Source organism: Babylonia areolata, chromosome 5, assembly GCF_041734735.1.
Source record: "Babylonia areolata isolate BAREFJ2019XMU chromosome 5, ASM4173473v1, whole genome shotgun sequence".
In the NCBI taxonomy this organism is placed as follows: domain Eukaryota; kingdom Metazoa; phylum Mollusca; class Gastropoda; order Neogastropoda; family Buccinidae; genus Babylonia; species Babylonia areolata.
The window spans coordinates 48,220,537-48,233,036 of NC_134880.1; the positions used below are offsets into that span (position 1 = coordinate 48,220,537).

The 12,500-nt window shown below is 45.6% G+C and overlaps 1 protein-coding gene across 1 annotated transcript in view; it reads left to right on the forward strand.

Moving 5' to 3' along the window:
- Positions 1–12,500, forward strand: part of LOC143282503 (protein FAM227B-like) — a 25,940-nt gene that overhangs the window by 8,591 nt on the left and 4,849 nt on the right. The window contains exons 7-13 of the mRNA XM_076588164.1: positions 494–598; positions 1,654–1,758; positions 3,194–3,320; positions 5,717–5,848; positions 7,629–7,834; positions 10,647–10,801; positions 12,120–12,197. Of these exons, the coding sequence (XP_076444279.1) occupies positions 494–598; positions 1,654–1,758; positions 3,194–3,320; positions 5,717–5,848; positions 7,629–7,834; positions 10,647–10,801; positions 12,120–12,197 (908 nt within the window). The remainder of the gene's footprint in view (positions 1–493; positions 599–1,653; positions 1,759–3,193; positions 3,321–5,716; positions 5,849–7,628; positions 7,835–10,646; positions 10,802–12,119; positions 12,198–12,500) is intronic.

The following is a 12,500-nucleotide window of genomic DNA, read 5'->3' on the forward strand; positions in this document are numbered from 1 at the left end:
CCTTTTGTCTCTATGTCTGTCTGTTCTGTCTGTCTGTCTCTATGTCCTTTTGTCTCTATGTCTATCTCTATGTCCTTTTGTCTCTATGTCCTTTTGTCTCTATGTCTGTCTGTTCTGCCTGTCTCTATGTCCTTTTGTCTCTATGTCTGTCTGTTCTGTCTGTCTCAGTGTCCTTCTACCTCTATGTCTGTCTCTGCCTACTGCATAGGATCACCAACATCCAGAACTTCAACATGGGTACCTCTTGTCTGTCTGTCTGTCTGTCTGTCTGTCAAACACTAAAACGAAAAACATACGTCCATAAGCTCTGCACAGACGTCCAACCAAACGCTAATTAATGTGCACGGACACTCACAGAAATCACCATACACTACACTCACCCATACATGTCATACATCACAATGTTCAGTTTTTTTTGTTTTTTGTTGTTTTTTTTGCTCAACACTCATCGTACATATTATACATCACAATGTTCTGTCTTCCCTTCTTGCAGCCTGGGTTCCGAAAGTTCTGGAAGAAACTGTTTTTATCGGAAGCATCAGCAGCCGTGATGCAAGACACGTTCTGGTGGATCTTCCTCAGCCAGTTCAACAAAGAGGTAAGGCTTTGTTCTCCTGCACACTTATTTCCCTTAATCATTTTAACAAAGAGGTAGGCCTCTGTTCTCCTGCACACTTATCTTCCTCAGCCAGTTCAACAAAGAGTTAGGTCTCTGTTCTCCTGCACACTTATCTTCCTCAGTCAGTTCAACAAAGAGATAAGGCTTTGTTCTCCTACATACATATCTTCCTCAGCCATTTCAACAAAGAGTTAGGTCTCTGTTCTCCTGCACACTTATCTTCCTCAGTCAGTTCAACAAAGAAGTAGGCCTTTGTTCTCCTACATACATATCTTCCTCAGCCATTTCAACAAAGAGGTAGGCCTTTGTTCTCCTGCACACTTATCTTCCTCAGTCAGTTCAACAAAGAGATAAGGCTTTGTTCTCCTACATACATATCTTCCTCAGCCATTTCAACAAAGAGTTAGGTCTCTGTTCTCCTGCACACTTATCTTTCTCAGCCAGTTCAACAAAGAGGTAGGCCATTGTCCTCCTGCACACTTATCTCCCTCAGTCATTTCAACAAAGAAGTAGGCCTTTGTTCTCCTACATACATATCTTCCTCAGCCATTTCAACAAAGAGGTAGGCCTTTGTTCTCCTGCACACTTATCTTCCTCAGTCAGTTCAACAAAGAGATAAGGCTTTGTTCTCCTACATACATATCTTCCTCAGCCATTTCAACAAAGAGGTAGGCCTTTGTTCTCCTACACACATATCTTCCTCAGCCATTTCAGCAAAGAGGTAGGCCTTTGTCCTCCTGCACATTTATCTCCCTCAGCCAGTTCAACAAAGAGGTAGCATTTGTTCTCCTGCACGGGTGTTTGTGTGTGCTGTGTATATACACAGTGTGGGTGAGTGTTTGTGAGTGCTGTGTATATACACAGTGTGGGTGGGTGTTTGTGAGTGCTGTGTATATACACAGTGTGGGTGGGTGTTTGTGTGTGCTGTGTATATACACAGTGTGGGTGGGTGTTTGTGTGTGCTGTGTATATACACAGTGTGGGTGTGTGTTTGTGAGTGCTGTGTATATACACAGTGTGGGTGTGTGTTTCAGAACGGTCTGGAGGAGGAGAAGGATTTGCTCTTTGATCGCATCGCCGACAGCTACGTCGCTCTCTTCACCAGCATCAATGCTGACGTCAAGGACAAGTTTCTGTCAGTAAGTTGTGTGGAGGGGGATGGGGGTGGGGGGGTGAATGTGTGTGTGTGTGTGTGGGTGTGAGTGTTGGTGTGCATTTTCACACTTTGTGTCTGTGTGTGCACATGTGATGGTGATGCACATGGGTTTCACTGAGCGTGGCTCGTTTTCTTTCTTGTGTCAATGTCACTTATTTGCTTTCTATGTATCTTTCCCTTCGCTTGTCTGTTTTTAGTTTCACTTTTGTTTCACGCAAACCTAGGACAGGCTCTCACGGCCTGTTCAGCCTTATGCATAGGTCAGGCACCTGCCCATTTTCGTTTCTTCCCAGGAGATGGGATGTCGCGTGTATCAATCTGTCTGCACGCTCTGACACATGTTCAAACTTTAAACTGTCAGTAAGGTCTCTGTCAAGGACACGTTTCTGTCAGTAAAATCTCTGCAAGGACAGGTTTCTGTTTGTAAGATCTCTGTCAAGGACAGGATTCTGTTTGTAAGATCTCTGTCAAGGACAGGTTTCTGTCAGTAAAATCTCTGCCAAGGACAGGTTTCTGTCAGTGAGATCTCTGTCAGGGACAGGTTTCTGTCAGTGAGATCTCTGCCAAGGACAGGTTTCTGTCAGTAAGATCTCTGCCAAGGACACGTTTCTGTCAGTAAGATCTCTGTCAAGGACTGGTTTCTGTCATAAGATCTCTTCCAAGGACAGGTTTCTGTCAGTAAGATCTCTTCGAAGGACAGGTTTCTGTCAGTAAGATCTCTTCGAAGGACAGGTTTCTGTCAGTAAGATCTCTGTCAAGGACTGGTTTCTGTCATAAGATCTCTTCGAAGGACAGGTTTCTGTCAGTAAGATCTCATCCAAGGACACGTTTCTGTCAGTAAGATCTCTGTCAAGGACAGATTTCTGTCAGTAAGATCTCTGTCAAGGACAGGTTTCTGTCAGTAAGATCTCTGTCAAGGACTGGTTTCTGTCATAAGATCTCTTCGAAGGACAGGCTTCTGTCAGTAAGATCTCTGTCAAGGACAGGTTTCTGTCAGTAAGATCTCCTCCAAGGACAGGTTTCTGTCAGTAAGATCTCTGCCTGTTTTTCAAACGAATATTGTCATTATTATTATTATTATTGTAATCATTATCATTATTATTGTTTATTTTCATTATTATTATTATTATCATTGACTTTGCTTTGTTTTCAAAATATAGTCTGTAAATTGCACACGTTTCTTTTCCTCACATTGCCTTCTATCTATCTATCTATCTATCTGTCTATCCATCTATCTATCTACCTATATCTCTCTCTCCACTACCCTCGTGAAATAAAAATTCTTTTCGTTTCGTTTCCCCTCTCTCTCTCTCTTTCTCTCTCTCTCAATATACATATTGAGAGAGAGAGAGAGAGAGAGAGAGAGAGAGAGAGAGAGATGTTCTATGTTGCTGTGACATGCTGACGGCTGTGTACAGGTGTACCCAGACTGCCTGGCACAAGCACTGTTCTCCGCATACATCACCGGCTTTCCGGAATCTCGCTGGCGGTTCGATGACCAGTTCAAACAGTACCTCATCAACCTCACCCATGAGTGGGTCACAGGTTGGTCAGCTCAGTCATATCAAATCAAACCTTGTTGCTTACAGCCCGGCCGACTGCAAGGGGCCCGATTCTGGGCTGACTCTCCGTCTGTTCTTAAAATGAGACAAATCAAATCAAATTATGTTGCTTAGAGCCTCGCCGACCACTAAGGCCATCTCAAGGCTATCACCACCTTAGCATTTACTTCAAGCCAAGGGTAAAAAAAAAAAAAGTGCAATAAAAATTTATCACCGCTTCAATCTTTTCATTCAAAACGTTTAAAAAAAAATCTTCCAGAGTTTAAAACATTCAAATCTGATTGAAAATGTTAACTTCCTTCAGGGAGTCCATTAGCGTCCATGGAGAGACATCACGGAACATAGTCTTCAGAGAACCTGCCGTGTAACGTCTGTGTCTAACGTCTTGCAGATCCCAGCAGTCAATGAGAACGTGTTTCACAGTGAGAGGCTCGTCACAGGGAATACATCGACAGGCCTTCTCCCCTTTAAACAAATAAGAATAAGTCCCCAGTCAGAGAAACCAAGATCCTGTGAAAATGTCAATTAGAATAATGATAAATAAAAGCATACAGAATTACCCATGTCTTTTTCAGTCCATATAAAATGTAAATCTAGTCAAAAAAGTTGAACTGAAAAAGGGTATATGGGGATTTTTTGTGTTTTTTATGGTGGTTTTTTTTGGAGGGGGGTTGGGGGGCGGGGGGGGGGCGTTGGGGGGGACATCCCAGAACAAGATCTAAATGGACCTTGTTGTAAATTGTCTGTACTTGGTGTAGATCCCAGCAGTCTGTCAGAGGATTTTATGCTGAGAGGCTGGTTGAGGGGCAGATCTCACAGCCTGTAATAGGATTTTTGTTGTTGTTGTTGTTTTTCAGGGGGTTGGGCGGCGAGGGGGCGGTACAATGAATTCACTTAGTGTTTGTTTGGCATGATTGGTGTCATGTCGGTGTCATGTCGATGTTGTGTTATCATTAATTAATTAATCAATCAATTTGATTGATTAATTAATTCATTCATTCATTCATTTATTTATCTATTTCTGTATCTTATTTTGCTTCATTTTTATTTCATTTTTCCCTCAAGGCCTGACCAGTCACGTTGGGTTACGCTGCTGGTCAGGCATCTGCTTGGCAGATGTGGTGTAGAGCATAATTATGGACTTTTCTGAACGCTGTGGCGCCTCCTTGAGAAACAGCTGATGCTGTGCCCAAGGACTCAGTCCCAGCCTGACGCGGTGTGTGCAGGTCTGAAGCCAGTGCCGGGGTCCTAGAAGCAGTGGGAGGTGTCCAGACTTCTGTGCCATGTCTGTGTCTGTGCCGTGTGTCTGTGCCGTATGTCTGTGTCGTGTGTCTGTGCCATGTCTGTGTCTGTGTGTCTGTGCCATGTCTGTGTCTGTGCCATGTGTCTGTGCCATGTCTGTGTCTGTGCCATGTGTCTGTGCCATGTCTGTGTCTGTGTGTCTGTGCCATGTCTGTGTCTGTGTGTCTGTGCCGTGTGTCTGTGCCATGTCTGTGTCTGTGTGTCTGTGCCGTGTGTCTGTGCCGTGTGTCTGTGCCATGTCTGTGTCTGTGCCGTGTGTCTGTGCCGTGTGTCTGTGCCATGTCTGTGTCTGTGCCATGTCTGTGTCTGTGCCATGTCTGTGTCTGTGCCATGTGTCTGTGCCGTGTGTCTGTGCCATGTCTGTGCCGTGTGTCTGTGCCATGTCTGTGTGTCTGTGCCGTGTGTCTGTGCCGTGTGTCTGTGTCATGTCTGTGCCATGTCTGTGTGTCTGTGCCGTGTGTCTGTGCCATGTCTGTGTCTGTGCCGTGTGTCTGTGCCATGTCTGTGCCGTGTGTCTGTGCCATGTCTGTGTCTGTGCCGTGTGTCTGTGCCGTGTGTCTGTGCCATGTCTGTGCCGTGTGTCTGTGCCATGTCTGTGTCTGTGTGTCTGTGCCATGTCTGTGTCTGTGCCGTGTGTCTGTGCCATGTGTCTGTGCCGTGTCTGTGTCTGTGCCGTGTGTCTGTGCCGTGTGTCTGTGCCGTGTCTGTGCCGTGTGTCTGTGCCATGTCTGTGTCTGTGCCGTGTGTCTGTGTCATGTCTGTGCCATGTCTGTGTCTGTGTGTCTGTGCCGTGTGTCTGTGCCATGTCTGTGCCATGTGTCTGTGTCATGTCTGTGCCGTGTGTCTGTGCCATGTCTGTGCCATGTGTCTGTGCCGTGTGTCTGTGCCGTGTGTCTGTGCCATGTCTGTGTCGTGTGTCTGTGCCATGTCTGTGTCTGTGCCATGTGTCTGTGCCATGTGTCTGTGCCATGTCTGTGCCGTGTGTCTGTGCCGTGTCTGTGTCTGTGCCGTGTGTCTGTGCCGTGTGTCTGTAGCCATGCCCAAGGACTCAGTCCCAGCCTGATGCGGTGTGTGCAGGCCTGAAGCCGGTGCCGGGGTCCTGGAAGCTGTGGGAGGTGGTCAGACTGCAGGCGGACAGTGACGGAGGGGCCAACGAGGCCAATGCCGCCACCAAAAAGATGATGGAGGCCGCCGCCCTCAACAAGAAAAGTATAACTCTTTGTCTTGTGTGTGTTCTGTGTGTTTGAACGTATATGTGTGTGTGTGTGCAGGGGTGTGGGGGGAGGGATGGCTGGAGGGAGGGTGGGGGTGTATGGGTGTGTTGGTGTGCGTGTGTATGTAGGTAGGTAGGCAGGTATGCAGTGTGTGCGTAGGGGGGGGGGGGGGTATATATGCAGAGAGTGTGTGTGTGTGGGGGGGGGGGGGTGCGGGGGGGGGTTATATATGCAGAGTGTATGTGTGTGTAGTTTGCTGGGTGTATTTTGGTGAATATTGTGCTACTTTGGTGTGATGTGTTGTGTGTAGTATCATGTGTTTTGTAAAGCTAGATAGAATGCTATGTCAGTATCCACCATTAATAATGATAACAATGATGATAATCATATGATCACGATGATGCCGACGAAGACGACTATTGACTAATATGACTATTATCATGACTAGTACGGATACTTATACAGCACCTGTCTTTGGACCTGGACCAGCAGGCTGCCCCAGAGCCGACTGCCAGTGGTCTTTTGGCAAATCATGCGTCATTCAGTCACGTCACATCCATACACATTTACATCAGTATATAAGCGTCTTGTTGTCCTGGGGTCTTTTACTTGTGTTAAGTGCATGCCGCAAACGGACCTCGGCTGTTCTGTCGTCTCATCCGAATGACAAAGTGTCCAGACCACCGCACAAGGTCTTAATGGATGGGGAGACGATTCTGGCAAGTGTGAGATTCGACCCCACTACCCCCAGGTTCTCTTGCTTCATTCCCAGTTGGACACATTGCCACCAGAACACCACTCTGCCATTCTTTCTACGAACCTGCTAAATGTGAACCCTGCAGGGTTTGTTGTTGTTTTTCCCCTCCTGTAAAGCAGATATAGTGTAGCGTATGTGAATCAGTCTGCTGTGTCAGGGTCAGTTTGGTGGTGTACCTTGAGCAAGTAATTGTTTTAAGACTGCAAAGAGAGAGCCTTTTTGTTGTTGTTGTTTTTTTTAGGTACCTGGTGGTGTGTTTGGTCTCCAGGGTGGAGGGAACGCTGTCTCAATCTGGTTTCGTGACTAAGCGATTTTTGTCACCAGAAGGGGAGGGTTTGGGCAATGGGGGGTGGGGGTGGGGGGTTTGATATTCACAAATTCACAAATCTGCCCCTTCCTATCTCTGTGGCTGCCTTCACCTCTACACTCCATCTCACTCACTACGATCGGCTTCGGATCCACTCTGTTTACGCATACCCAGATTCAAACACTCGACTGTTGGCCGCCGTTCTTTCTCTGTCTCTGGCCCTTGCAATTGGAATGAACTTCCTCTTTCGCTTCGTCAAGTCTCCACATCCAGCTCTTTCATGTCTGGCCTTAAAACCCACCTCTTCCCAAAATAGCCTCCCTTCCCTGCCTCTTCCTTGTATTCAGTTTCTCCAGTTTTAGAGTTATGCATGTGTGTGAATGACTGGTGCGAAAGTGCTTTGATTTGTCTCTGCACAAGATTCAGCGCTATATAAATACCATTATTATTATTATTATTATGAGTGTGTGTGTGTGTGTGTGTGTGTGTGTGTGTGTGTGTGTGTGTGTGTGTGTACACGCGTACGAATGTGTGTGTTGTCTTCAGTTTAACGTCTTTCCACTTGAAGTGATATTAGTCAATGTGTGTGTGTGTGTGTGTGTGTGTGTGTGTGTATGTGGGTTATGAGTATGAGTGTGCGTGTGTGTGTGTGTGTGTGTGTGTGTGTGTGCGTGTGCGCTCATTGTGCGTGTGTGTGTGTGTGTGTGCCAGTGGAGGTGAGTCTGGACATGGAGTCGTTCAACAAGGTGCTGGGCAGGCTGGGAGAGGGGCCCGACACCCCCCAGCCGGAGTCACGGGAGGTCAGCAAACTGACGGCAGCCACCCTGGGCGGTCCCAGCCAGTCACGCCTCGCCAACATTAGTGCCACTGGTGCTGCCGCTGGTGGTGGTGGTGGCGGCAAGAAAATCAGCAAGGAGGTCAGTCACCTGTGTGGAGTCTGTGTCCTCAGTGATCCACCCATCTCCTCCTCCCCCTCCTCCTCGTCCTCGTCCTTCTTCTTCTCCTCCTCCTCCTCCTCCTACTTCTTCTCCTTCTTTTTCTTCTTCTTCTTCTTCTCCTCCTCCTCCTACTTCTTCTTCTTTTTCTTCTTCTCCTTCTCCTCCTCCTCCTCCTACTTCTTCTCCTTCTTCTTCTTTTTCTTCTTCTTCCTTCTTCTCCTCCTCCTCCTACTTCTTCTTCTTCTTCTCCTTCTCCTCCTCCTACTTCTTCTCCTTCTTCTTCTTCTCCTCCTCCTACTTCTTCTCCTTCTTCTTCTTTTTCTTCTTCTTCCTCCTCCTCCTCTTCCTTCTACTTCTTCTTCTTCTTGTTGGTATTGATGTTGTTAATGATGTTGCTGTTGCTGTTGCTGTTGTTGTTGTTGTTGTTGTTCTTCTTCTTCTTCTTCTTGTTCGTATTGATGCTGTTAATGATGTTGCTGTTGTTGTTGTTGTGGTTGTTTTTGTTCTTCTAATCCTTCTTCTGCTTCTGATTCTAATTATGATGCTCATGCTTCATCTTCTTCTCCTGCTGCTTCTGATTCTGATGCCATTACTTCTTCTTCTTCTTCTCCTCTTCTTCCTCCTCCTTCTTCGTCTTCTTCTTCTTCTTCTCCTCCTCCTTCCTCTCCTCCTCCTTCGTCTTCTTTTTCTTCTTCTCCTCCTCCTTCTTCTCCTCCTCCTCCTTCTTCTTCTCCTCCTCCTTCTTCTCTTTTTTTTTCTGCCTCTGGGGCTTCTGCTTCCTCTCCTTTTTTTTTCCAAGGGCTGTCACTCCCACGTTCATACTTCTGCATTCATGCCCGTTTTTAACTATCCGTGTTGACGGGCGCAATAGCCGAGTGGTTAAAGCGTTGGACTGTCAATCTGAGGGTCCCGGGTTCGAATCACGGTGACGGCGCCTGGTGGGTGAAGGGTGGAGATTTTTACGATCTCCCAGGTCAACATATGTGCAGACCTGCTAGTGCCTGAACCCCCTTCGTGTGTATATGCAAGCAGAAGATCAAATACGCACGTTAAAGATCCTGTAATCCATGTCAGCGTTCGGTGGGTTATGGAAACAAGAACATGCCCAGCATGCACACCCCCGAAAACGGAGTATGGCTGCCTGCATGGTGGGGTAAAAACGGTCATACACGTAAAAGCCCATTCGTGTGCATAAGAGTGAACGTGGGAGTTGCAGCCCACGAACGCAGAAGAAGAAGAAGAAGAAGAACTATCCGTTTAGGCACCTATACCGCCTTATCTGAGGGTGTGCATGCGCGATGTGTTCTTGTTTCAATAACACACCGAATGCGGACACTGGCATCTTTAACATGCACCACTGATCTTCTTCGTGTCTTTAACTCTTTTGCACACAAAGTAAGAGTTTGTCCTGTTTCTTTCATCAGTACACTACCTAAAGTCATAGTAGTGATAATTGTAGCAGTAGTGGTGTAAGTATTTTGTATTATCTCTGAGTATGCGATACTAACTTTCCTTCTGTTATAGAACACGTGTTTTGCTTGCCTGCTGCAGTCCCATCAGTTACTGTATTATGTCACTTTTGTAATGTAATGTAATCATATCACATATTGTATTGTACTGCAGTCTCATCAGGTATTGTATTATATCATATATTATATCCGCTTCTCACCAAAGCTCACTTTGGATGTATGTAGTTCAGATACTGTAGTAGGAGTGAATATGTATATATGTGTCGATTGTGCAACCTGGGTAGGGAAGATGAATTGTATTTTTTGCTATGTTGCCCTGCTTTGAGTGACCTCAGACAAAGATGAATTCAACCTAAATATTATAAAGATCCCTGTGCTTTTAGATTTAATCTGCTCATGTCGTCAAAACATGAGCTTACCCAACAAAACTTGGCCATATACTTATATGAGGCATTGAAGAGACTTCGAATTGTTATTTTGTGAATGTTGTTGAGTATTGTATTAGCTACTTTTGGTTGATTTGTGATGTTGGTTTATCGTGTCAAGTCATTTTCCTTATTTATTTATTTTCTTGTATGACCCCCTTCAGTAAGCGGCTTTGGCCTTAATCTGAATAAAACATCGTTATCGTTATCGTATGTAGAGTGGGAAAGGGAGTGTGTGTGGGGGGGGGGGGGGTTGAGAAAGAGTGGTCATGAATGTTTTGTGTTACTTGTAATATTTTTCTTTCATGTAAAGCGCCCTGAGCTCTTAGTGAGAAAGGCCGCTATATAAATGTATATTATTATTATTATTATTATTATCATATGCCATGTACTGAATTATTGGTCAGCGTTGCATATTGTATTGTACTTTACTGTATTGTGCTGTATTTCATTGCATTATATCATATTGCATTTTATTACATTGTATTGCATTTCAGTGTATTGTATCGCATCATTGATTTGCATTACTGTCCGTTGTGTTCCATTGTATTGTGCTGTGTTGCATTGCATTGTATTATGTTGCATTGCATTATACCGTATTGATTGCATTGTATTGTCTTTTACTGTATTTCATTACGTTGCATTATATTGCTTTGCACTGCATTGCACTCCATTGGTTTGTTTTACATTGCATCGTATCGTATCATATCGTATCATATTGTATTGTACTCATGGTATTGCATTGTATTGTTTCCATGGGACTGCATAGCATTGAATAACGTTACATTGCAGTCCGTTGTTTTTTTTTCCGCTGTATTGTATTGCATTGCCTTACATTGCGTTGTATTGGATTGTGTTGTATCATATCGTATTGCATTGCACTGCGTTGCCCTTCAGTCCCACCAGATAGGCCCGGGCCCGGAGTACGAGCGGGTCAAGTTCAACACTCAGGGCCGCAGTCCCCTCATCTCCCACTACCTGCACATGCGGCAGCTGAGGGACTTCAAGCAGCCGGGCAAGAAAGTACGGCGCACGGAGATCGCCAAAATGCCATATCCTTTGTGTCATGCCTGGCAGCTGTGGCGCTCAGCCGCTCGGACAATGGACGTGTGTGTGTGTGTGTGTGTGTGTGTGTGTGTGTGTGTTCCAGCGTTCACCAGGAATCAGGGTTCGAGGCTGGTTGGTGTTGTGTGTCCTTTGGGGAACGTGGCAGAGTGGTTAAGGCGCTCAGCTGTCAGTTTAGAGTTCTCTTCCTGCTTCTGACTGTCTGTCTCCGTGCCTTTCTTCCGTCTTTTTGTCTCTGTCTGTCTGTTTGTCTCTGTCTATCTCTCTCTGTCTGTCTGTTTGTCTCTGTCTATCTCTCTCTGTCTGTCTGTGCCTTTCTTCGGCTTTTTGTCTCTGTCTCTGTCTGTCTGTGCCTTTCTTCGGCTTTTTTGTCTCTGTCTGTCTCTGTCTGTCTCTCTCTGTCTCTCAGTGTCTCTCCCTCCATCTCCCCTCTCTCTCTTTCTCTATCTATCTATCTATCTATCTGTCTGTCTGTCTCTTTCTATCTGTTTCCGAATTGAATTGAATTGAGTTAAAACACAGTAACACTCAGCAGTAATCAATTGATTATTGACTGAATTATCTCTCTGGTTTCATCTCTCTGTTTGTCTCTCTGTCTCTGTCTCTGTCTCTCTCTCTCGCTTTCTGTCCATCCTGCTTTCTATGTCTGTCTGTCTGTCTGTCTGTCTGTCTGTCTCTCAGTTGCATACAGACAGACAGACAGAGAGTGTAAATATGTGATCTGGCTTTTGAAAGGGAAGAAGACTATGAGAAGAATGGATCATTTTGTGTAGCTCGTAAAGCGCCGAATACAGTATTTGTATTCATTTTGTATTTGTATTTGTATTTCTTTTTATCACATCAGATTTCTCTGTGTGAAATTCGGGCTGCTCTCCCCAGGGAGAGCGCGTTGCTACGCTACAGCGCCACCCTTTTTTTTTTCTTTCTTTTTTTTTTTTTTTTTCCTGCGTGTAGTTTTATTTGTTTTTCCTATCGAAGTGGATTTTTCTACATAATTTTGCCAGGAACAACCCTTTTTGGTGCCGTGGGTTCTTTTACGTGCGCTAAACGCATGCTGCACACGGGACCTCGGTTTTTCGTCTCATCCGAATGACTAGCGTCCAGACCACCACTCAAGGTCTAGTGAAGGGGGAGAAAATATCGGCGGCTGAGTCGTGATTCGAACCAGCGCGCTCAGATTCTGTCTCCTTCTAGGCGGACGCGTTACCTCTAGGCCATCACTCCACTCGTTGTCATGGTAACTGTGCATAGAGGTCTACAAGCTCGGTACCACCCAGACTGTCAGAAGACCCTTAACCTGCGCACTGAACCTGGACCCACGTACCAGCAGTTCATTCAGAACAAGATGGCGGTCTCTGACGCTCTCAGCAGAGAGTATACCAGGTGGGGGTTGGTAGTCCTGGGCTGGGAACGGAATGACATCATGTCTGTGTGTGTCTGTGTTTGTGTCTTGAGTCTGTCTGTATGAACATGTGTAAGTGTGTATTATGTCTGATTGTTTGTGTTTGTGTGTGTGTGCATGTGTTTGTGTGTGTGTGTGCATGTGTGTGTGTGTGTGTGTGTGTGTGTGTGGGTATCTGTATGAATGTGTATGTGGGAATGTTTATTTGCATGTGTCTCTGTGAGTGTTGTAAGTGTGTGTGTGTGTGTGTGTGTGTGTGTGTGTGTGTGTGTGTGTGTGTGTGT